Source organism: Delphinus delphis, chromosome 8 (genome assembly GCF_949987515.2).
Source record: "Delphinus delphis chromosome 8, mDelDel1.2, whole genome shotgun sequence".
Lineage (NCBI taxonomy): Eukaryota > Metazoa > Chordata > Mammalia > Artiodactyla > Delphinidae > Delphinus > Delphinus delphis.
This window is the reverse complement of record NC_082690.1, coordinates 9,700,027-9,726,272: the sequence shown is the minus strand read 5'-3', so window position 1 is coordinate 9,726,272 and position 26,246 is coordinate 9,700,027. Positions and strand designations below refer to the sequence as shown.

At 40.2% G+C, this 26,246-nt stretch overlaps 1 protein-coding gene across 1 annotated transcript in view; it reads right to left on the bottom strand.

The window, feature by feature from the left end:
- Positions 1-26,246, bottom strand: part of CDON (cell adhesion associated, oncogene regulated) — a 100,636-nt gene that overhangs the window by 45,548 nt on the left and 28,842 nt on the right. The window contains exons 2-8 of the mRNA XM_060017101.1: positions 14,901-15,037; positions 12,809-13,081; positions 11,378-11,524; positions 10,340-10,483; positions 9,419-9,706; positions 6,869-7,138; positions 2,210-2,563 (exon numbers count right to left, since the gene is read on the bottom strand). Of these exons, the coding sequence (XP_059873084.1) occupies positions 2,210-2,563; positions 6,869-7,138; positions 9,419-9,706; positions 10,340-10,483; positions 11,378-11,524; positions 12,809-13,081; positions 14,901-14,976 (1,552 nt within the window). The 5' untranslated portion in view covers positions 14,977-15,037. The remainder of the gene's footprint in view (positions 1-2,209; positions 2,564-6,868; positions 7,139-9,418; positions 9,707-10,339; positions 10,484-11,377; positions 11,525-12,808; positions 13,082-14,900; positions 15,038-26,246) is intronic.

Here is a 26,246-nt window from a genome sequence, read left to right as displayed (position 1 = left end):
TCCCATGGGAAGAAGTGGGTTGTTATGTGCTGTTCTGAACTTTAATAGACTCAGCTAGACTTCAGTAATTACTATAGAGCATGTAAAAGAAGCAACGAAGGACCACTCAGGTAGGATGTAGCTCATGGGGTTACTATACATAAAAAATGGTATTTATCAAGACATAAAATCCTGGAAGTAGGGGGATCTTAAAGATCTAGAAAGATCGAATCTAAACAAGTTATGTATCTTCTAAGGGCTTCAGATTTCTCATATTTAAAGTGAGGGGCCTTCCCTGGTGGCGCAGTGTTTGAGAATCTGTCTGCCAATGCAGGGGACATGGGTTCGAGCCCTGGGCAGGGGAAGATCCCACATGCCACGGAGCAACTAAGCCCGTGAGCCACAACTACTGAGCCTGCGCGTCTGGAGCCTGTGCCCCGCAACAAGAGAGGCTGCGACAGTGAAAGGCCGCGCACCGCAATGAAGAGTGGTCCCCGCTTGCCACAACTAGAGAAAGCCCTCGCACAGAAACGAAGACCCAACACAGCCACATAAATAAATAATAAATAAATAAAATTTAAAAAAATAAATAAATAAAGTGAGGCAGTTAGACAACTAGATACTTATCTAGTTCTATCAGCTATGACTGTGATGTCTATGGCTCCCTTTACCCTTTATTTACATAAAATAATCACTTCAGGGGGGTCCAGTGGTTAAGAATCTGCCCTCCAATGCAGGGGACGCCGCAGGTTCGATCCCTGTTTGGGGAACTAAGATCCCACATGGCGCGGGGCACCTGAGTCTGCGCGCCACACCTGCTGAGCCCGCGCGCCACACCTGCTGAGCCCACGCATTCTGGAGCCTGCACGCCACAAATAGAGAGCAGCCTACGTGCGGCAAAGAAGAGCCCGCATGCCACAACGAAAGATCCCGCAGGCCGCAACTAAGACCCGACACAGCCAAATAAATAAATAAATTTTAAAAAATAAAAAATTTAAAAGAAAATCATTTCAGCCAAATGATACCCAAGCAGTGCCTGCATGACAGCTGTCTTACAGCTAACAACATTGAGCAGAGCCACTCCTATTTTTGCTTAGCAGAACAGATATATAAACACACACATACACATACATATACACATCCATATGCGTGTATAAATTTATGCAACACTTAACTACCTTCTTTATTTAAGGATTATTAAGGTCTACTAGTATCAGTAACTATTTCTTCTTCCCTAAACACTACCAGAAGGGATAATTATAATTTAATAATAATTAGATAGTAATAATTGTAACTTAATACGTAGTATTTATTGAAGGCATTCTACTTCCAGACATCATTCTAAGCACTTTACAGGTACAGACTCCTTGAATCCTCACACCAGCCCTATGAGTAGGGCACCCTCACCAATGCCCCCTGATATAAGATTTGGATGTGGATTAAGTCAAATTTGAATTAATTTGAATAATACTGATATTCTATATACCAGTACTCCAAATTAAGTCATCATCACCCAAAATCAGTAAAATATAAAGAATATTAGGGCTTCCCTGGTGGCACAGTGGTTGAGAGTCCGCCTGCTGATGCAGGGGACACGGGTTCGTGCCCCGGTCCAGGAAGATCCCACATGCCGCAGAGCGGCTGGGCCCGTGAGCCATGGCCGCTGGGCCTGCGCATCCGGAGCCTGTGCTCCGCAACGGGAGAGGCCACAACAGTGAGAGGCCCGCGTACCACAAAAAAAAAAAAAAAAAAAAAAAAGAATATTATATTATACACCCTATTAGAACAATAACTTTGAATACGGTTGAGGCAAATATACAGATGGGTGTTGTTTGACAGTACACAGGACTCAACATTCCCAATAAAAGCCAACTCTTTAGACTGGATACTATCCTTACTAAGGGCCCACCTGAAAATATTTGCAACGATATTTTCAGCTTAGAAAACCAAAAGTATTAATGCCCCAAAGTCATACCTTGGGCTTGCTCCCAAATGAAAGTGTCCTATAGAACAACTACAAGCTTAACAAACCCACCAGAAGTGGAGACCAAAGTTCATCTGGTTCGCATAAGGCCAAATACCAAAAAATGCAATTCTACATTTCACTGTTGTTGGTAAATACATATATATTTAGAGGTTGCTAGACTCATTGAAATCTACTTCCAATCACTTTATCCCCTACTGTCAAAGGAAACCATTCACCTGGGAAAAGATACTAATGGCAACTCACCAACAGCGAGGACGGCTTCCGACTGTGTGGTGCCGTGTGCGTTTGCAGCTTCGCAGGTATACTTCCCAGCGTGTTCCCGAGTAACAGCCTGAATATACAGAGAGCTTGAGCCAGCCTGGGACATGATGAAGTACACAGGCTCCAGGTCAGAACCCCCAGGTCTTGATAAGTGTGGTTTCCGGGATTTAGATCTAAGAACTTGAGACAAATGGCTGGTTATCAGTCCATGCCTGTCGTACCAACGAATGGCTGGAACTGGCACCCCGGTGGCATTGCAGGAGAAAGTCACGGAGCCTCCAGAGGCCACCTCTGCACTTGCTGGTGCCGTAATTATAACAGGCTTGAGTCCACTGTCTGTTAAAAAAAAAGTAATTCACATAAATTAAGAACATTACAGTATCTACAATGCAAAATAATTTCATCCTATTACGTAAATGTTGTGTCGTGCGCAAGTAGCTGTCTTAGAAACATCTTTTATATGTGTGTTTCTAAACAGTGTTTTACATGCAGAACAGTGTGGTGAACATGTGCATTCACTGAAGTAACAGTGCTTGCAATGTCGTTAGCAAGTAGTAATGATCATAGTCATGATTAGAACAAAGATATCTCCTTCCTTGTTAGTTTGCTTCTCAACTTTCACCAAGTAAAGCAGTCAATCAAAAGTAGAATTTTTCATCGTGTGGGCTCCTAGACATTTCCCACATAGGTTGCCTGTCCTTCAGAAAGAAAGGAATGTATATAAAGGAATCCACAGAGAGTTTTCCAGTTTGCATCCTCAGCGCATCTGACCACTGTAAATCCAGAACACGTGAGGCCAAAACCTCAGACTTTAACATGAAAAAGGTGTAAAGAAGTATAAAACTAAATAATAGTCCTTCAAAAAGACAGTCAATTCCAGGGCGCAAAAATCTGATCCCAAAAATCCTGGGAGAAAAACCTGTTCTGAATTACGGTTGACAAACATATTTCTGACCAAATACACGAACAAATTTTTGTTTCTAAACAAGTGGCACCGACTCTTTCCTTCTGGTCTCAGGTATTTTTTTTGGGGGGGGGGGGCGGTATTTTTAAGTGATCTCACAATGGAATATCGATTACAAATGACATTTTCTCCAGCACATCTTTCTCCTTTTCCAGTCCTACTTCCTGTGTTTGACGAAGTCTATCAACAATGATCAGATTTCTGAAATTTTACTAATCTAAGTAAAATGCTTTCATGGGTCGTAACCTGCATTTCCCTCAGTACTAATGAGGTTGACTATCTTTTCACGTATTTATCTGCCACTCATTTTTCCTCCTCTGTCAAGTGCATTTTGTCCATTTTTCTGTCGGATCCTTTATCCTTTTTGTAATGGTTCTGAATTCTTTGTAAGTACTAGGTACTGCTCTTTTGCTAGTTACATATGTTACTAGTATCTTCTCTCAGTTTATTGCTTTGCTTTTCATTTTTAATGGTATCTTTAAAAAATAAGGATGCTTTAATTTTAATGTAGTCATACCAATCTTTTCTTAAAAATTAGCCTAAAATGTCTTGTTGAAAAGTTTTACCCAGATCATATAGATATTCTTCTATATTTTCCTCAAAAACTTTGCCATTTTGCCTTTCATATATAGGTCTTTAATCCACTGGAAATGTGTCTTTGTGTACAATGTGAGTTAGAGATTTAATTTCTTCTCCATTTTGATAACCAATTATCCTGCATCAACTCTTGAAATGGATATCCTCCCCTTGGTGATCTGCAATGCCACCTAAGTCAAATCCTTAGTGCAAATCCTTGTTGGTGGTCTCTGTCTTGTTCCAAGAGTCTTATTTGTCTGTTCCTGCACCAATAATACAACACTGTCTTAATTACTATAGATTTTTGTGTATATTCTAATATCTGGTAAAGCAAGGTCCCCACTTTCTTGTTCTTCTTCTTTTAGAGTGTCTTTTAAATTACTTTTTCTGTCTGTTGCTAATTGTAATGGTTAATTTTCTGTGTCAACTTGACTGGGCTAAGGGATGCCCAGATAACTAGCTGTGTTTGTGAGCGTGTTTCCAGAAGAAATTAGCATCTGAATTGGTAAACCGAGTATAGCAGATGGCCCTCTCAATGTGGGTGGGCACCATGCAATCCGTTGAGGGCCTCAGTAGAACAAAAATGCAGAGGAAGCGCGAATTCTCTCTATGAGCTGAGCCATCTTTCTTCTGCCCTAGGACACTGGACATCAGTGCTCCTGGACCTCTGGCTTTTGGACTTAGGTTGAGACTTATACCATCACTCCTCCTCCCACAGCTCAATTGCATCATTGGCTTCCCTCCTTCTCCAGTATGTAGATGGCAGACTTGTCCTCCATACCTGTGTGAGCCAGTTTCTATAATAAATCTCCTCCTATGTGTATATTATAGATCCTCTTGTGTTTTGTTTCTCTAGAGAAACCTGGCTAATACACTCATACATAGAAAGGCAACATTCTTGTTTATTGGTCTTTATCCAGCCACCTTGCTAAAAGCTTTTATTATTTCTAACAATTTGCCAACAAACTATTGAGGATTCTCTATATTGACAACCATAGCAGCTGTGAATGAATAACGACTGCGTTTTCTTTCTCTCTTACCCTTACATCTTTCATTTCTTTTTCTTGTCATTCTGTACTGATGCGAATCTCCACTATGATGACAACTAAAAGAGATTTTAAAGGGAATGCTTAAACATTTCACCATTAAAAGTAATGCTTCCTGTGAGTTTTTGTTAGATATTCTTTATCAAGTTAAGAAAGTTCCTTCTATTTCTGTTTTCCTAAAAGTGTCTATCATAGATACTGAATTATGTCAGATGTTTTTCTGCTTCTATGGAGATAATCATATTGTTTTTCTCCTTTATTCATTAAATAGGATGAATAATACTTTAAATTTTCTGATTGATTACTGGAATAATTCCTTAGTTAAACTTTATCTTTACTGATCTATTTTATCTTCATTTTCTATTTAATTGATTTCTGCCCGTATCTTTATTATCTCCTTTCTTCTGTTTTCTTTAAATCTATTCTCTTATTTTACGTAGTTCACTAATTTTCAGTTTTACTAGCTTTCTTTTATAAGCATTTAAGGCTATAAATTCTATGTTCCTTTTTCCTATATCCCACACAATTTGACACTCATTATCATTGAAAGAATTTTAAATTTCCATTATGATTTTTGACCCAGCTATTGAGAAATATAATTCTAAGTTTCCAAATACATGCCATTTAAAAATTATTTTTTGTTATTAACATCTAAATTAATTGCACCAAGTTCAGAGAATTGGTCTCTATCATCCTGATTCTTTGAAATTTGAAATATTTATAACTCTCAGACAAAAGATTCATTTCCCTAATATATAAAGAACTCATATAAATAAGAAAAAAGACCAACAACCTAATTTAAAATGGGCAAAAGACAATGAACAGGCAATACACAGGAAAGCAAATTCAAATGGCTCATAAACACATGATGAGATGCCCAACTTCATTCATAATAATAAAAAATATATAGATCAAAAGGTACTTTTTTTTTTTTTTTTTGCGGTACACGGGCCTCTCACTGCTGTGGCCTCTCCCGTTGCGGAGCACAGGCTCAGTGGCTATGGCTCACGGGCCCAGCCGCTCCGCGGCATGTGGGATCTTCCCGGACCGGGGCACGAACCCGTGTCCCCTGCATTGGCGGGCGGACTCTCAACCACTGCACCACCAGGGAAGCCCAAAAGGTACTTTTTAAAAAACCTATCAGATTGGCAAAGACTAAACCCAGAAATTTTGACACCACCACACCTTGGTGAGGATATGTGGAAACATTGCTGGTGGGAGTATAAACTAGTAACTATTTTGGAGAGCAGTGATATCTATCAAAATTACCAAGACATACATGCTTTTATTCAGCAAGTTCATTTCTAGGAATTTATGTTAGAGATATTCACACATGTGCAAAATAATCTATGTGGAAGGACATCCATTGTAGACTTCTTGTAATAGTGAAGGATTAGAAACAGCCATCAATGAGGTACTAGTCAAATCATCACAACTATACAACGGAAGACTAAGCAGCCATTTTTAAAAAGAGATGAAAATACTCTTTAATGTACCATATGAGAAGATGTCCAAGATATGTGTGAAGTGAAAAGTTCAAGGTAATTTTTAAGGTAAAATTCAAGGAAAAATTTTTAAGGAAAACTTCAAGGTAATTTATATGAATGCTACCACCATTTACGTTCAAAAAAAAAAAACCAGACATTGTTATTAAATGCACACAAGCTCACATGTTATATGTAATTGATTATATACATGCATACAAGGATATTCAAGAAAATGATAAAACTAGTTAGTTCTAAAGAGAAATCTGGCTGGCTGGGGAACATGAGTGAGACTTTTACCATGTGCTTTTCAAAATTATGCCTTTTCAAAACTATGCAGTATCTGTTGAAAAAAATATTATAAAAAAATTTTTAAATGAGCGTGATTAAATAAGGTTGCTTCTTCATGGAAATGCCTACCTGCAACTAGAAAGGAACATGGAAAATGAACACTGCTCTGTTACGGTGATAGGATTATTTCCTTTTTTGTAAAAATGATTTAATTTTTAACCAGAACAAAACCCCATCTGTAAAGTAAAATCTCCTATGATTACATGACCTAAAAGCCTACCGTTTTCAATTTCCAGTCTCCCAGTAGACTGCGTAAATCCAATCCCATTATCTGCTACACACTGATACAGCCCAGAATCTTCCATGGTAACACCCCTGATTTTCAATCCATTTCCCACAGTTAGATGTCGTGGGGAACGACGAATGGGCCGTGCGTTGTGAAACCAGGTACGGTTGGGGGTTGGGTTCCCATGAACTTCACACGTGAATTGCACCGTGGCACCCAGAGACACTGTCTGATCCTGCAGTCCTTTAGAAATGGAAGCATGTTCTAAAAATAAAACAAATAAGAACTAATGAGAACCTACCGTCTAGCACAGGGAACTCTACTCAATACTCTATAATGACCTATATGGGAATAGAGTCTAAAAAAGAGTGGATATATGTGTATGTATAATTGATTCACTTTGCTGTACACCAGAAGCTAACACAACATTGTAAATCAACTATACTCCAGTAAAAAATTAATAAAAAATAAAATAAACATAAATTAAAGTCTAGCCCTCAAGATGTACTTTTTAGATTATCACATGAGTCATACAAACTCTCCTCAATAACTAGTTGAAACCGAATTGTATTATTTCCTCACATTCTCCCATCCACCATGGTCATCAAGAAAAAATTTCCTCCAATAGGATAAACCATATGTTACTAAAACATTATAGCCTCTTTTTATAGATCTCTCCTCCCACTTAACCACCCTCCGCCAACCCAACAAATGCACACACACATACATACGTGCAGAGTTTCTAATCTTTGGCTTCTCTGAGCGTTTGTTCCAGGTGATCTGTTTGAAATAAAGTAATCATTTCCCTGGATTTCACACTACGCAAAAGCCAAAACAGAAGAATGCTTATTTGGAAGTTAAATTCTTTTTATGCTCAATTCTGCTTTGAGGTTACATGTATTCTGGGCAAAAATTTTCCTTTAGTATCCATCAAGTCACTTTTTTTAACATCTTTATTGGGGTATAACTGCTTTACAATGGTGTGTTAGTTTCGGCTTTAAAACAGAGTGAATCAGTTATACATATACATATGTCCCCATATCTCTTCCCTCTTGCGTCTCCCTCCCTCCCACCCTCCCTATCCCACCCCTCCAGGCGGTCACAAAGCACCGAGCCGATATCCCTGTGCCATGCGGCTGCTTCCCACTAGCTATCTACCTTACGTTTGTTAGTGTATATATGTCCATGACTCTCTCTCGCCCTGTCACAGCTCACCCTTCCCCCTCCCCATATCCTCAAGTCCGTTCTCCAGTAGGTCTGTGTCTTTACTCCTGTCTTACCCCTAGGTTCTTTATAACATTTTTTTTTCTTAAATTCCATATATATGTGTTAGCATACGGTATTTGTCTTTTTCTTTCTGCATCAAGTCACTTATTACCTGGACAGAGTACATCATGTATCGGCATTTGTAACATATGTCCAAATTAAATGACCATGCATATTAATCTAGTCCTAATTAGCATTAAATTTTAAAGCCCACTTGCCATACACTTGTATTAATTCCAGTGTAACCTACGTCAGGCCACTGTTGCACATAAACAGGTGTAGAAGCTTTACAAAAACTATATTTACTATGAAAACTTTTTTTTTCCAGTTTTCATGAAAATCTGTTTTGATAAAGGAAAACATTTTTGCTGCTACACATGACAGTGAGATAGGTAGCTGGAAGAAAGGAATAGCTTTGAGATAAACAGTATATATAGAAATATGGGTGAAAATAACACAAATTTTATGAGCCAGCTATAGTGAAAGCATTCCAAAAGGGAAAATAAAATGAAATGATTTCTTTTTGAGATGACATTTTCTAGTCAGTACTCTGTCTTAGTTACGATTACTGGACACTACACACTGATACAGCCCAGAATCTTGCATCCTGTTGAATTCCAGTCTCTTTCCTCCACGTCATCGAGAAGGAAGAACCAGCTCTGTAAATAAGTCCCCTGCATATGAACCAGTTCCATTCCGAGAGTGCGTGCGTTCGTCAGTTCAATTTGCTCCTAAGTCCAACAAAGTTAGCTTAGGAACCCTACTAACAATCGGCTATATAGTATAGAACCAGCTACACCACCACTGCTTTTACACTTGCTTCAGGACATCCTGGGCTTGAAATAAAGATACTGCACTACTGTACTCTATACAGTACTGTACAGTACACAAAAGCACAGCCACTTGTAGAGGATGCACACACGTGACAATGTACACCAGACACGTGAACTAACTTACGTGATTAGACATGCGAACGCACGTTTGCATCTTTGAAAGTTTGCAACTTGAAGGTTCGTATGTAGGGGACTTACTGTATTATGTAACCAGGTTGGGGGTGAGGTTCCCAAGAACATCCCAGGTGAAACGCTCTGTGCCACCCAGAAACACTACCCAACTCAGCAGTCCTTTAGAGAAATGAAGCTCATTTTGGTACTGGGGTAGCTATTTCTAGGTAGCCTCTATTCCATGTATGGTTCACAAATAGATCTTCCACTCAAACATCAGTTAGACCAGAAAAATAGCCTGACTTGAAAAAACACTTAACAAGTAACATCTTACCAAGTACATTCACCACGTAAGTCACGTGTTTGGTGTCTCCAGACTTGTTTCCCACCACACAGGAGTAGTTGCCGGAGTCCGCCGGATCAATGCTGTCCGTGGCAAGATGCGAATACAACCTTCTCCACTTGCTTCCCGGCACAGCGTCCTGACCGTCCTTCAGCCAGTGCACATGAGAAGCTGGGATCCCACTTACCACACACTCCAGGGTCACAGGGCTACGAGAGAGAACAGCTAATGCCTGTGAAAGGGCGGGGTGAAGAATGTGAAAGTCATCTGAAGAAGGGCCTGGAGAAAGAAGGGAAAATAAAAAATCATGATTCTTATGTATTCACTTCCACCCTCTTCCTTAGCAAAGCTGTGAGCTTCCCCATCTTCCCATTTATTCTTCTTTACACTAGGAGGTCCTGTTTGGTAACTAAATCATTTTCAGTTGAGAATTAAATTTAAAAGACTTCATGATCCTTTAGAGCTACTCCTGAATTAGCAGTTTGGAAATGTTGAATTTCTCAACAAGTATGTGGACTGTTACTTAACTATGCTTTGACTCTTGGTGATACTACAACTTATCGTATCTCAAAGAGAACAGATAAATATTTTTTTGTAATTCACAGTTAGCCACCAATTTGATTACCACTGATACAAAGTGATATTTGCTCACTAATTTCTTTTTATTTGAGCAAAGGGCAAAGTTCTCCACATGAATTCTATCCTGTCATCTTGACCAAAATTCTCTTCTAAGAAGTCATTATATTTTTAAAACATATACAGTACTATGCTATAATGCACTTATGCATGTAAAGACTTTCTCGTGATAAACAAACACGATCTGAAAGAAAAAGGAACTCCCACCTCCCAACTTTTTATGAGAAATGCTTCTGAGGACTCTTCCCAGTGACCACGATTCCCCCAAATACTTACGACTCACAAGGAGCTTTTGGCCAATGGGTTCAACTTTTAATTCATGTGTGACAGGATTAAAAGCTGCACATTTATATGATCCCTTGTCCTCTAAGGATACATTCAAAATCTGAAGATTCCCTGATGGAAGGATTAAGTAATTCTCTGAGGAAGGAAGGGAATGCAGTTAGGCCTCTCTCTTTATGAAGGACACAAGTTAAGACCAACAAAGGTTGATAGTTACGCTTTAAATGTAGACGTGACATGAGCAGCAAATAAGCAATCGGGGAAAATTCATTAAATGAAGGAAAAGGAAAGTCAAAGCAGAACAAAAAAAGTCAACAGCACTACAGTAACAGAATCAAACCCATCAGAGCCCCAAGGCAACAGATCACTCCCTGAGAACACCACAGCACAAGAAACATATTTAGACAAAGATACAACGACCGCAGCTGCCACTTTGGGCAAACCCCTGCCTGCAGCACTGACCACCCAGTAGTCATTCACGTCTTCATTCATTTCTTCTCAACAATATGTACTGAGACCCTATTTTCTGCCAACAATGGCCTGTGCACAAGTGATACAACAATGAAGCGAGCAGATAAAGCAAGCCCTGCACTCATGCTGCCAGTGCTCCGATGCAGGAACAAGGCGGCAGAGAAAGGGACAGATGACAAACAAGCAGACAGTCATGCATATGACACAGGGCTACGGAAAATCAAGCTGAATAAAGTGGACAGAGCAACACAGCACATCATTTCAGATAGTGCCATGAGGGCGATCTTCTCAAAGGAAGTGATATCTGAGTAGATTCCTGAATGAGCTGAAGGAGTGAGCCTTGGGGGTGCGGGGCTGTAATCATTTCTGGACTGTCTTCTGTACTATGTTCTATTTCATACTGTAACCATGTGTCTAAACTACTCCACTTGACTCCCAACAGTAGAGACAATATATCTTATGTGTTTCTGTGTCTACAGCCCCTAGCACGCAGAGCTTAACGGTAGTTGGTTAATCCCATTTGTTCCCTGGGTGCCCTTGGCTTGTCGTAAGAGGTCTCACCTGTGGAATGTTTCAGCCACTTTCCCCGGATTTTATAGCGCACCTCAGCTTTGGGGTTACTATCTGGTACCTTGCAGCCAATGAAACCAGTACTTTTTTCTTCTGCTGTAATAACATGCTTTGTTGATGAACCAAAATCACCAAGAACTAAAAGAAATAAGTAAATAAGTAGATAGATCAATCAATAAATGTAAATTTGAACTCTCTTTCCCAAAGGAAATTGTAAAGCTAGAAACAACATCTGCACCATGGCCATTTGTGGCAGCTAATCCCAGTTCCCAAAGTAGCAGGATCTTTTTATCTTAGAAAGCAGTTGGGGTAGGGGTGCACAGTTGAGAGCTGGGGCTTAGTCATGGCACCCTTTTCCAGAAGACAATGCTTCCAGGAGACTACAAGGCAAGCAAACTGTTCTTGAAACATTAGGGAGAACTATAAAGCCTAATTGTTCCCATTCTGTCAAGATAAATCCTTCTTAATCCAGTCTCTCATCAAAACTCACTTTCCCTATGCATCCTTATTCTGTTAGTAGCTACTCACATGGCAATAAAAGGGTTTCCAAGAATGAACCTAGGATATCAAAAAAAAAAAAAAAAAAAAGCAGTGTATCGTTTGAATTACCTGAATATCCTAACTAGGTCTCAATTTCTCTCGGTTTAAGTTGACTACAGCTGGAGCCTGCATGGAAGGGCTCTTTATTATTGCCAGTGCTGAAAGCACTCTGCAGCCTGCCCCTAGGAATTCAGCCCTCCGGTGTGTGGCTTGGAGCTGTCCACGGGTCACAGCTCTACCAAAACATTTACTCTTCTCAGTTATGACAAACTCACTACTCCTGGGGAATCCAGATTTGTTCTGTAAATAGGGGTGCCCTCACAAAGACGCTTTCCATTACTGGAAGCCATCACCGTTTGAAAGGCAGATGGCTCAAACTTACTAAGAAAACCACACATACCAGATTTTTCCATAAGTTCAATACTCAACATTCCTTTCCTTACAGTTATTTTTCTACCCCACTTCTTTAGCCTGGTTTCAATTAAATACATGAAAATCACTCTGTAATCAAGGCAAATAAAACAATTAGATGTGCAAAAAAGATAAAGGATGGCATGAAATAACTGTCAAAGCGGACAACAGCTTTTTTGGTTGTTGATATTAAGGACTTTTAAATACTCACAAAGAAATTCAGATTCACGTTAGAAAATTGTCCTAACGCTGCACAAAATAATGTCCAGATCCCTTGATACAGAGGAAGACACTAAGCAAGGCTCAAGTATCGTCCCCCAGGTTAAACACACAGCGAGTGTCAAGGCTGGGATGAGAACGCATACGTGTCTTACTCCAAAGCCCACGCTCCTCCAAGTACTCAAAAAAATGCAAGTATTAACAGTAATTTCAGGAAAAAAGCATCTGTAACAGGGACAAAATCAGACTCACCTGCAGTCGATATGGTTGCAGGACCACTCACAACGGCGCCAATGCTATTGTTGGCAATGCACTGGTAATAACCCGACAGGGAGGGGTTAAGAGAAAGGATAGTCAACGTCCCCTGGTGAACCTTAATCTGTTCCACATTTCTGTCCAATCTTTTTCCATTATGCAACCATGAGATACGAGCAGTCACAGGTTTAGCAGAACAATGCAGTACTACAGGTCCACCAAGTTTCTGGACGGCAGACAATGGCTCAGAAATAAAATAAGGTGCCAAGTCTACAAGGGAACAGTCCCCGTGTGCAAAGGGGTGGGGGGAGTGGGAGAGAAGAGGAGACAAGGAGAGAGAGAAAGAAGAGCAAGTTTAATATACTTCATCTCAATCTACAAAACGAAAGGCAATCCCTTACTTTATACGTTATAGTCCTGAGAGCTTGTAAGAGTTCTAGGAACATTCTTATATTTTGGAAGAAAGAAGGCAACATACCAATGGAGAACTTAACAGTTAGGGCAGCACAGATGAGAATCCTTATGATATAAATAAAACAAAATACTAATTCTATAAATGAGAAATGGTAAACTGCTCTTCTAATGAAGTAGCTTTTAAAAAATGGAAATTAAGAATCTGAAAAAGAGAAGATGACTTTCAAAATCAAAAGAATTCTCTTCCATATTACCAACAGGGTTTGACTTTAAGAGCAAATTATTTTCTCAAAATAATTTGACTACTTCCCTTTAATATAAGTAATGTTCAACTTTTAAGAACGCAGAAGTAGAAAGTTAGGAAGCCACACCGAAATACAAAGTCTATCCTTTTGGGGATATGAGGATAAACGGGGTATCAATCGTAATATTTTTATTTGGTGTTTGGAATAGTTTCACTTGTTATGTCTATTCCTCCAGTAACTTGGGGGAGAGGGGTTCTTGCGCTCAAGTATCAAAACAGATCCCTCCCCTCCACCCAAAAATGAGGGCGGGGGACAGGGATGCTAATAATCTGGTGTAATAAAATAGTTAAAAGAAAAAAATAATAAATTTCTGAATCTACTTTTATAGGATATTTTACCAGAAATAAAGATTAAAGGAAATGCCTTGACTGAATCTGAGGTTGCTATTTAGCCACAAAAAAACCCAGAAATAAAACCACTAAATCGGGCTTCCCTGGTGGCACAGTGGTTGAGAGTCCGCCTGCCGATGCAGGGGACACGGGTTCGTGCCCCGGTCCGGGAAGATCCCACATGCCGCGGAGCGGCTGGGCCCGTGAGCCATGGCTGCTGAGTCTGCGCGTCCGGAGCCTGTGCTCCGCGACGGGAGAGGCCACAGCAGTGAGAGGCCCGCGTACCGCAAAAAACAAACAAACAAACAAACAAAAACCACTAAATCAATTTTCCCTTACTAAGTTGATTTTCCCTTACTAATTTTCCCTTACTAATTTTCCCTTACTAAGTCTAAGTCCCTTACAGTATTTTTAACAAAGATAATAAACAAACATTACTTAATAAATAAACATCACCGTATTTGTATATACTCCTATATAAATCTTCACACTTATCTAAAATAAAAAGAAATGCATATGGGCCATGAATTAGCCTCAGGCTTACATATACATTTAATAATAAACACATTTAAGCTTTTTAGTAACCCAGAGTTAGGTAATAAACTAGGCAAGATCATGAGAGACCTGGGATTTGAACCAAGTTCTCTCACTCCAAGTTGAGTACTCTTACATACGGATTCTAAAATTCCTCTTTGGTGGTGTGTAGTCAGCATTTTATTCCTATCATAATTTCCAAATTCAGAGATTTGTAACATATCCTCACTGAAAAAAAGCATGTTCGGAAAATATTTATTTTCAAGACAACAAAAGGAATAAATTATACGGACAATGATGGGAAGGCCTGCGAGTGCCCAGAAGCACTCCTAAGAGATCCTTAAATTGCTTAATGAATCAAAGTTTTAAAATCATTCCACTGGTCAAACAAATCTTAGAAACGTCTTTAGAAACCATCACTATCGTCGAAGCATTAAAGTCGAAGTTCTTCATAGGATTGAGATGAGGAAAAGCTTCAGGCCCAAACTACCATTCTTCTCCTCTTACCTGGACTCACGGAAGAGCACAGAATCGGGAGAGTAACATAGAGCAGTGTCTGTAAGGGTCCAGCAACTGGATGCATAGCGCCAGATTGCAGAAGCGGGCAGGACAGACTTCCAGGGCAGAATCCAGGCCTTGGCTTACTAAAAGACATCAAAAAAAAAAAGGAAGAAATTCTAAAGTACAAAAACAGTTGGAATTTTTTATCTGAATAGCCAGCCCGAGTTATGAACACAGTGGCTGCCCTCTATTTTGAAAGCTCCACATAGACTGCGTCAAATACAAGGCATTCAATGATCCACATCTTCCCAATTCACAAGCTAATCTCTAGACGTTAAATTAAAGTTAGAAATTCTGCTCATTCTTCCAAGATACTAAGACACTTATTTTACACAGAACCAATCGTTCCAAATGAATACATAACGGCCTTTAGCGCCTTTCTCTTTGTACATCTCACAACCATCTAAAACTCAACACAACTCAGATGCATTCCTCCTCTATGTTCCTTAAAACAGAAACAATAATAACAAAATAATAACTAACGTTTATATAGTGCTTGTACGAGCCAGACACCATCTCAGTGCTTTTCATATATTAACTGAACCTTCACGACAAGCCTATGAGTCAGGTGCTCCTGGTTTTCTTCCCTTTTTTCAGATGGGGGACTCATGGACTGTGCAGAGAATACCAGGGGCAGGCCTGTGTGGGGATCGAGTTTGTCTGCAGAAATCCAAAGACCACTGTGGCGAGAGTGGGATGAGCCAAGTAGAGAGCACACAGGAAAGCCGGGCTAGACCCTGCCCAGCTTCAAAGGCCACGCTGAAGGTTTTGGCATTTATTCTAAATGCGATGGCAGACCCTTGGAGGACTTAGAGAAGGGAGGGATGGGATCTCATTATGCTTTAAGGAGATCACTGGCTGATGGAGACTAGACTGAAGTGGGGCCGGGATGGAGGAGGGAGACCAAGTGGGAAGTTACGAGATCGCTGGGGAGAGAGATGAGCACGTGGTGGGTGAGTCCAGTGAGTCAGCTGTGGAGGTGCTGAGGAAAATCACCGGCTTCAGAACATACACTAAAGCTTAAACCAAGCTGATGAAGGTTTGGATAAAAAGTGTGAGAGAGGGCTTCCCTGGCGGCACAGTGGTTGGGAGTCCGCCTGCCGATGCAGGGGACACGGGTTCGTGCCCCGGTCCGGGAGGATCCCACATGCCGCGGGGCGGCTGGGCCCGTGAGCCTCTGCTCCGCATCGGGAGAGGCCACAATAGTAAGAGGCCCGCGTACAGCAAAAAAAAAAAAAAAAAAAAAAGTGTGAGAGAAAGAGCTATATCAAAGACAACTCTTAGTTTTTGGTGTAACAGAATAAGTAAAAGTTCTGCTTCCTGAAATGGGGAAGACTGGAGCAGGGGAAACGGCTGAAGAGGAGGCTGCTCAACAGCTGCGCTTTGGCCACGGAAAGTCTGAGATCTGTGAGGGATCCGAGTACCAGTAACTAGTCGACAGTTGCATATAGGAGTCTGGAGCTGTGGGAAGAAGTCAGAGCTGAAAATGCAGATGTTACATGTACTAAAGCCTTGGCGCTAGATAAACACTAAGGAAAATATGACAGAGGAGGAAAGATACTCCAACCTTTAGACACTGAATAGAGGAGAAAGAAGTAATACTGGAGACTAAGAAGAAGTAGCCAACAAAATAAGAAGAAATCCAGGGGAATGTTGCATCTAGGGAGAAAAATGGAAAATATTTCTGGAAGAAGAGAGTAATCAACCCATCTCAAACACTGCTGAGAAATAGAGTTAAGATAAGATGGCATCAGAAAGCCATGAAGAAGACCATGGGTGATATAGCAAGAACGGTTTCAGTGGAGAAGGGACAAAAGTCTGATCAGTTCAGGATAGGATGGGAAGGGAGGAAATGAAGAAACAGGCACAGAAAACTCCTTCAAGGATTTGCTATAAAAGGGCAGCAGAAAAACAGAGAGAATTGCTGGGGATGGATGGATGGCAGCCATGGAAATGTTTGTTTATGTGTTTTTTTAATATAGAGATAATATAACACATTTACAAAGCTAAAAAAAGTTTCACAAAACCCAGCACTGGTAAGGATGTGCATAAAAATCACTATAATATCTCGTGGGTGAAATATAATTGGTAAATTCCTTTTGGAAGGAAAATTATTCATTGATGCAACAAATATTTACTGAATGTTTATTATATGATGGGTACTATTCTAAGAGCTGGAGACAGAGCACTTAAATATATATGTAAGTAAAAATAAGTAACAGACAAAAATGTATACCTTACATTCTGTGGGAGAGATGGAAAGTAAACAAGATGAATAAATTCGGAATATTCACAAGGTCCATGCCATCCTCCAGATATGGTTCATTCCTTCTCTGTGCTACTCCTACACCTTGGTCACTATCTACCACTGCACTCACTACTGTGCTCTGCAATTTATCTGGTTACATAACTATGTCCTCTTTGAAGGCAAGAATGATGTCATATCCAACTTTGCAAATTCTAATGCCTAGCAGAAAAGAGGCACTTGATGTTTCTTAAAATGAAAGGAATACCTTAATGTAACGTAATTCCCAGAAGTACCTTAGAGAGTAGTATTTAATGAGAACTGTTATCTCTACTGAATTCAGTGTAACCTAGCTATATTTTTATTCTTTCATTCACTTATGCATTCATATATATGATTTCAAAAATTAGCAAACATAAAGTAAGCACCTACTGTATGCCAGGCACCATGCTAGGCTAGAGATCCAAAGAGTGGTTATTGTGTCGACAAATTCTCCCCTACATTCCTGCTTGGCCAGGACACAGAATCTGACTACAGAATACAACAAAATGTAATGCCAGAGTTACACTAATGACATTTAAGAAATGAGAAGTCTACGTGTGTACTCATCTGTGAAAAGAAAGGTTAATTCTAACCATTGATAAAACTGGGTAGTAATACAAAGTAAGGCACCGTAAGTATGGCTTTGAATAAATCAAATATCTCCCAGGATCTGCTCACTTCTCTACACCAGGTGCTCCAAAATCTCCAAGTTGCAAACTCAAGTTTATCTACATCGTGGACTATCAGTTCGAGGAATGCCTTTTAAATGTTTTCTTGCTGAGCTCTTTTTTTTTTTTTCTTTTTTTTTTTTTTTGCGGTACGCGGGCCTCTCACTGTTGTGGCCTCTCCCGTTGCGGAGCACAGGCTCCGGACGCGCAGGCTCCGCAGCATGTGGGATCTTCCCGGACCGGGGCACGAGCCCGTGTCCCCTGCATCGGCAGGCGGACTCCCAACCACTGCGCCAGCAGGGAAGCCCTTGCTGAGCTCTTTTAAAAGTGGGAGAAAATACTCTGGTACCACCCGCTGGCAGAAGGGGCCAGCTGTGTGAAAACCTTTTTGGTTTATTTGAATTCTTCCCTTGGTTCAAGGGTAAGAACTGACACACCATTGCTAGGCAGTCACGGCAGAGTAAACATTCAAACAACTTGTTAACAGGAGGCACCTTCCTGAGGACAAGGAAGAGAGTTTCTTCCTTTTGCCAAATCTTTCCTCGACTATTTATTTATTGAAAAGCAGTGAAACAAATTCCAGAGTCAACTTTAACCCCAGCATGTGATCTAGTGAGTTACTTTACAGCTGTCCTTTAAAACATCACAGCTCATTATTGCTACCTAAATATTATCACACAGGAATGTGCCTATCTTTCTATTAGGTTAACATGCTGTCAGTTGATTTGAGAGGTTGGAAAGAAATTATGACCCTCACAGTCACTGACTAAATATTTGTTGACTTGGTTTATATTTCTCTGTGGCAAGCCTGCTCAGCTTGTTAGAAAATTGTGATATTCAGGACAACAACCTGGGTTCTGTTGCTCTACGGGTCAGGTGGCTTGAAATTATATTCAACAGCCACCAAGAGCAACCTAGGTCCAACCTCACAAACAAACATCCCTGACCGTAAGGAGGGTTAGAGGATGTATAAATCAGGGTATATGCATTAGCACTGCTGGAAAGTTATTCAATACCATGTCACTTTCAAAAGTACTATATTTGTCGAAAGAGGAAACTTCTTAATAATATTAGTGCTATTGCTACTTGACTAGTTAAGTTATTGGAAAACAAAAAATATATTTTAACATACATATCTAACATCTATACATAAATATATGTGTATACTATAAATGTACATAAGTATATACAAATTTTATATTTTTTTAATTTATATACACATACATATAAATATGTATCATTTCCCTGCACTGCTCGCAAATGAACAATTTGTTTGGCCAAGTTTATCATAACTGAACAAGGTTCCTGCCATCTTCTCACACACAGATCAGTGGCCTTAGCACGTATGGCATCCTTCTCGGCAAGGGAGAAAACAGCCCTAATTTCCTCTGCATAGAAACTGTTATCTCATCCTCCTCTTCTGATCTGGAAACAGTGGCCAGCAGAGAAAAGGTCTGTCTGACCTCTGTTCTAGCATACGTACCATTCAAATATTCTCATGTAAAAATTCAAAACAGAATTTGGATTTAAATCATATCAGATAAAACAGAATTCTGATTTAAATTACACTGCCATTTTTCAGACTGCAGTGTTTTTCTCATTTAGAATATTTTTTTAAGCATCCAATGTGGTTAACATAATGCCAGGTGATATTTTAAACAAAATATTCAAGGTTTTCTTTCACATATTCTACAGTGAATATGCTATTTTATCAAGTAGAAAATTGTTAACAGAAAGTTTCTACAAATACTCAATGACAAAGAAAATCACACATTTAGCATAAAAATGTGGAATGAATGTACAAAAACAAGGCAAGTAAGCATGACAATTCTATCACCTAAAGGTAACACATCAATATCTCAATCCATTTTCAACTAATCCTTTTCATATGGTGTATATTTACATAACTGAAGATCATAATATATATGGAATATAGTTTTAAATCCTGCTTTTTTCATTTATCACCTAATGATCATGTTTATTAAAATTTTTCATAAACATAATTTGTAACAGCTATAGATACTTATTGAATGTAGGTATCAACACTTAATTTGCTTAGCCATTCCCTATTGGTTAGGCTCCACTTTTTTATATGTGCGTGCATATGTATATTTTTGGTTTTGTGGGGTTTTTTCGCTATTACAGATAATACTGCTGTGAGTATCTTTGTCCATAAATCTTTAGCTACTCTTCTAAGCATGTCTTTAGAACTGACTTTTAAAAGTGAAATTATTGGGCCAAGGAGTAAAAACATTTTTAAGATTAAATATATAGATGGTTGAGGTTGTCGTCCAAAAAGATGGCAACAAGGCACAAGTTGATCCCCATCAACCGCCACCAGCACGTGGGGGGACCCCTGCTCACCAGCAGACTGTTTATTTCCTTACGCTGAGGTAAGCGAAGCGTGGATATCAAACATGAATTTGAGAAATTAATTAAAATATTTTATAGGGCATAAAGCAACATTCACTGTCTAATCTGTTAGGGGTTTCTCTAACAATATTCGAAATTTATATGAAAGTAACTGCAGAAAGAATAACAATAATGGACACCGCAGGCTACACTGATCAAACCTTGTCCATCTCTGAACTTTCAATTACCAAAAAACACCATGGACACAAAAATCTCTGCTTTTTACCCAAAATTCACTTCAAGTAAGTTAAGGGGTTGTGTGTTGAGGTTGTTATACTGTGTGATTTTAATTTATAACGTGTACTTGTCTGAAAAGAAATCTGTACGCAAGAACTGCTGACAGACGCTTTCTGGCAATATTTGCTGGCGTTCAAAATAGTAAGTTACCATTCATTCCCAACCATTATCCTCTCTTGCTTACTGCTTTCCGTGTCCATTAAGCATATATATACCCCTACTTCCCTAAACTACTAGAGGTAGTAAAATAACTCAAGGACTTGGACTTTAAATTGGGCTTGATCTTGTCTTACTATTGGACATTGGCAAAGGCCTGATCAATTTCCCATGTGAAAAACAGAACCATCAAGGCTTATCCAACTCACTGGTCTCAGAAGGAATTAACATGGTCATGAGGAAGTTCTTCTACCTCCTTCCTATACTCAGAGGAAGTTAAAGGCCAACATCCATTATTTTCACTGCAGTTCTGAGTGGCTGACTTAAGTGTCTGAGAAGATGCTCAGTGGTCACTTTGCTCCCAAGAAAGCACCTGGTAGTACAGTCTCTTCAGAGTACAAAAAAAAAAAAAAAAAAAGAACAAGAAAAAGAACAGCTAAGTGTAGTATCCCATTCAACCTACAAATCAGGATCAGGGGATAACTCTTTCCTCCATGCGGTAAAAATCTTTTTTTTTACCCATTCTCCTCCCCATTCCCCACTCTCATATGGCCCAAATGCTGCTCCTTGAGTCCTGGCCTAAAGACTAGCTGGTATCTCCTGAGTTACAGGGCTTTCTCTAAGCCTTTCCTGCATGCCTACAGAGAAGGCAATTTGTCTTGCATTACAAACTGTACTTTTAAGCCGTCCCAGGCTTAAGAGAATTTCTGTCGGCAAAGGGAAGCTAAAGGTATGCCTCGTCTCAGAATAAGAAAGGAAATAGTTCCCTAACATTTACTTAACTTATTGTTCAGGTTGTGAACTTCATGCTTTTATAACCCCTTTTCAACATGCTGCCAGAATAATCCTTTGGGGAAAGTCCTGAATTTCTAGATTTGATTCCTCTGTTTTTAAAGGAACGCCTTTGCTTTCCTAAGGATGATCAAAGCTGTCTCTCTGAACTATCCCCTCCCTAGACTCCTATATCAGACTTTCTTATAGTTTTCTTTGAGGCTTAGGGAATAACTGGGATTAATTTGTGAACAAAAACTCAGCTTTGGGATCAGTATTGTTCTTCAAAATAGAAAATTCTGTAACTTAGTTTTCTTTTTTAAAGGCATCGTTTTCTTCATGAAATAGTAATTTCCTTCTTAAAAAAAAAAAGATTGATTCTTACTTTCAAACCCTCTATTTCAAAACATCCTATTTCTCAATTGTTGAGAAAAAATGAGTTTTCAGAAATAACTAAACAAAAGAAAAAATAAAGCATGTCTACTTTAATTTTTTTTATTAGGTACTGATTAATTCAGCACAATTTCAGTTACGGAAGTCCATCACAATATATGCTTTTTTTTAACCTATTGAACCACCTTGACCTTAATCACATCCAGCTTTAAATCTCCTCTCAAAGTTTTCTTCATTCTGAATATTTGAATAATTTAGCTAATCCTGCACAGATTTCTCAAAGAATCTTGCTTTTTCCAAGAAATATTCATCCAGTCAATTAATTCCATACGTAGGGCATCTACTCTGGGCAAGATCCTGGGAGGGTACAAAAATGAGGAAGAAGAGGAAGGTATAATTCCTGAACTGAAGGATACTGCAGCCTAATTAGGAAAAGAGGGCTTGAATTAACTTTGGAATAAAGAAAATGATAATAAGTAAATGAGACAGTAAAAAGCATTAGAAGAATTCAAAGCAGAGGAATTCATGTTTCATTCAACAAATACTTAGTGCCTGCCTACTACGTGTCAGGCGCTGTGCTATGCTGGAAACTCAGCCAGGGAGAAAACAGGCAGCGTAGCTGCCTTCAGGAGGTTTTGAGTCAGGTGAGGACAGGTGACAACTAAAGAAGCTGTTCAAACACAGCCTCACCTAACAGAATGACTAAATGTTTTGCCACAGGGGCTCCTGTGAAGTTATTCCATGTTGCAGATGGCTTCTTTTTATTTGGTATAAACTTTTATATAACTTTTTCAATCAGAAACTAAACAATGGAACTTTGATGTTACAGCTTCGGTCAAAGACACACCCACCAGCGGGGATGCATCATTTCCACAACTGGTGGAACACTTCGCCGCTTAGCCTTTATTTCGCCATAAGGTGCTTTTGTGTGCTGTAACTTTAAGTGCCATGTGACTGCAAGATAACTACATGCCTTTAGAAGGCTTCCTGTCTCCAAGTCCACTTCCCGACTCCCCCGCCTCTGAAGGACTTCCTCACCAGCCCTCCTTCACCAGTCACCACCCTCAAGTCTTCTCTTTCTCCTTTGCTGAGGACAATAAAATCACTGCAATATATTTAGGAACAAACTATTCATTTACTTTCAAAATATTGTTTATCACCTACACAAATTTGTTTTTATTGCTTAGTTGATTTATTTTTCTATCTGTGAAAGCAGTGTAGCTCTCTTGGTTTGGGAGGGAACCCATGATTTTTTTTCCCACCAAAATCAATGAAAATGGCTTTCACTAAGAAGCGAGGCTTTTTAGTGGAATCCCCTGGCGGGCCGGTGGTAAGGACACAGTGCTTTCACTGCCGTGGCCCCGGTTCAATCCCTGGTCGGGGAACTAAGATCCTGCAAGCCACAGGGCATGGCGAAAAAGAAAGCAGCAGCAGCAAGGCTTTTAGGAAATAAAGGTTTTCAGGAATTAAAGTGCGTAAGTGAGGAAGGGATAGGTGAGCCCCAGAATAAAGCAAGTACAGGTGCTGCAGGGAAAACAGAAGGGTTATCCAACCAAGACTCAGCGGCTGAGAAGATTTCCCAGAGGCAACAATGATTCGGTGAATCAGATGGAGAAGTCTGGGAGGAGGGAGGACAAGCAAGGGGAGGGACGTCTTCCAAGCAGAAGGAAGAGTCTGCGTGCAGAACCAGAGGCAGAGAGCAAGGAAGAATGGGCTGGAGAGGAGAGTAAGGACAGGATTGACAGGTGACAGGTAAGGCACATAGGTGAGTAGAAGCTAGAGCATAAAGAACAAAATAAATCAGGTTAGGGTGCTTGGCTTTTTTCCCGAGAGAGGAGTATGAACAGCTTTGAAGCAGGCCAGGGACAAGATCAGACTTGTGCCTTTGAAAAATCATTTACCCTGCAATGTGGCGGATGACTGAAGAGGGTTAGGAGGCTGCTGTGAAAGAGAACTGGGACCTGTACTAGAAAAATATCAGGGGATAAGTGTAAAAGATTTAAAAAGTGTTAAGACACGGACATATTTAAAAGCTATTGGGTTGGCCAAAAGGTTCATCCAGTTTTTTCCATAAGATGGCTCTAGTAACACTTAGTTGTCTTTAACTTCATTCGAAACAATTTTGTTAGATTGTACGTGACAGCTGTCACATCAGCGTGCATTTAAAAAAAGACTTATCAAAATTGGTGAATTTTTGTGTAGCCATATTTAGGAGGTAGAATTGAATAGGACCTGGATAGTGAATGATGTGCATTGGGAAGGAATACATCTCTTAGACATCTTTGGAATCCATCGTCTGTCCACTTGTTTCCCTACTGCTTCGGCCATAAAGAAAGGCATGAAACCTGCTGTCCAGATCTCTCATTTGGACAAGCGAGTTCGTGGATGCCGTGCCTTCACTAAGACAGGAAACGCACAGAAGCAGCAGGGCTCTCCGTGGTTTGTTGTTGCTGTTTGGAGGGTAGCAGAGAATGGAGAGGTTGCATCTTAAGGTGTGGAGCTAATGAGCTGAGTTGGAGAGAAGAGAAACTCTAAGAAAGACCTGGCAGGCAAGCGGAAAGAAGCCTGAGTGCTTAGGAGAGACGAGGGAGGCGTCTGCACACAGAGGAACTGTTATCCCTGCGGGGGAGGGGCCTCGAGCTGAAGCCTAAAAATAAAATACAATACAATCGCCTTTCAAGGGGTAGCCATTCCTCACTCAGAATAACTCATATTATCAATACTACTAATAAAAAAGATTTTTGTAACCAAAAAGGAAAAGACAGAAAATGATATTCCAGGGATGGAATCAGACACTCAGACTTCCTAAAAATGAGTTTCCAAATGTCGCTGAATTTCACACCCATATACCTTTCAAAGGTACCACAGTGTAGGGTAACCAGACGCATTCCTTCACTAAAGCCTTTGATCAGTGACAGTCTTCATGCTGCCCACATGGGGTCCCGAGAAATGAGAGTAACAGCTGGCAGGCATCCTTCAGTGGTCTGACTGGAGGCGTGGGTAGGGGCAGGTGGAGGCGGAGGAAAGGAGAAGGGAAGAAAGTGCTTTCCTAAGTTCGGTGGCAACAAACACACCCTCTAAGAGTCAGCATGTTCATCTCTGGGGGCTATTCTCGGTGCTTTTAGAGACTAGAGAATCCCTTCAAGCAGTCATGTGCAACGACAAGGATGCGTCCTCCGACCTGCCTCATAGCTGGGACGCAGGACGAGGAACGTATATATCTTGTGAAAGTAGAGCTGCAGAATGTCCAACACCCAGGCCAGGTCAACAACTGGCAGAACTCCCTTCTCACCAGAACTCAGTCCTCCTTGCCGTGAGAAATGCAGCACTCTCGGCGGTCCCCGCTTCATGAGCTCGGAAGGATCACGCAGTCAGGAGGCTGAACATTTTTTAAAACGTTGACACCTACAGACTTCACAACCTTCCCCCACTTCTCCTGAGTCTCAATCAAGTCAGCCAAGCATGCACACTGATCCTGCTGCTTGCAGAAGCATTTCCTTTCACTGTGGACCATCAAAAGTCAAGGAAGAAAATGGAAGTGACTTGGAGTTATGGCACCAAAAAAGGCCAAACGAGCAAAGAAATAATCAACTCCACATGAGCCACTTCAGCTCCAACACAATGAAAAGGGCCTAGGACTAACCCCAGGAAAGGTCATGGAGATCAAAGGTCACAAGTAGAAAAAGGCAACAGTGAGGGGCTGCCAGCTGCAATAGGAGTCAATGTGGTCTTAATTACACTCCGAAAGGGAAGGGGTCTGAGCGAGAGCCAGTTGGGTTCTATTCACAATATTTGTGTGTTTAAAAAAAAAAAAGTCAAGTGTTCCTGTTCCACTGTCTTTCAAAGAGGCTATTTCTTCCTGCTTCTAGAGCACAGGAAACCAAGAATTGCGGAGATAAGATAATTCTGGCATCCACAGTGAGCTGTACAGGAGCGTTACAAATATTTAAAAGCACAGCTGCCTACAGACAGTGAAATTCTAAAAAGTGACTTGGGAGAGATTATTAAAAACGCAGAATACAGCAAGTTTCAAGGGGATTACTCTGCAAGCATCACAGAATCAACACTTGCCACAAATCCAACTCTCAGTAGATGTTCAGGTTTGTCATCGGAATTGGCTTCATGGGAACAAATAAGAGAGCGACGGGAACCGCAAAACACATGCCAAATGCAAAATCTTAAGTTTGCAAGGAACCAGCTAACCCTGAACAGGGTGATATTATAAAGATCCAGACAGACACCTGGCTAACCGCCTTTGATGGAGAATGAGGAGGAGGAAAGTGCCGACATTTAAAGAAGAGCTCTAGATGATGTGTTAGGTAATAAAATTAATAGAGTTGTTAATAAGGCCAATGCCTTGCTCAGACC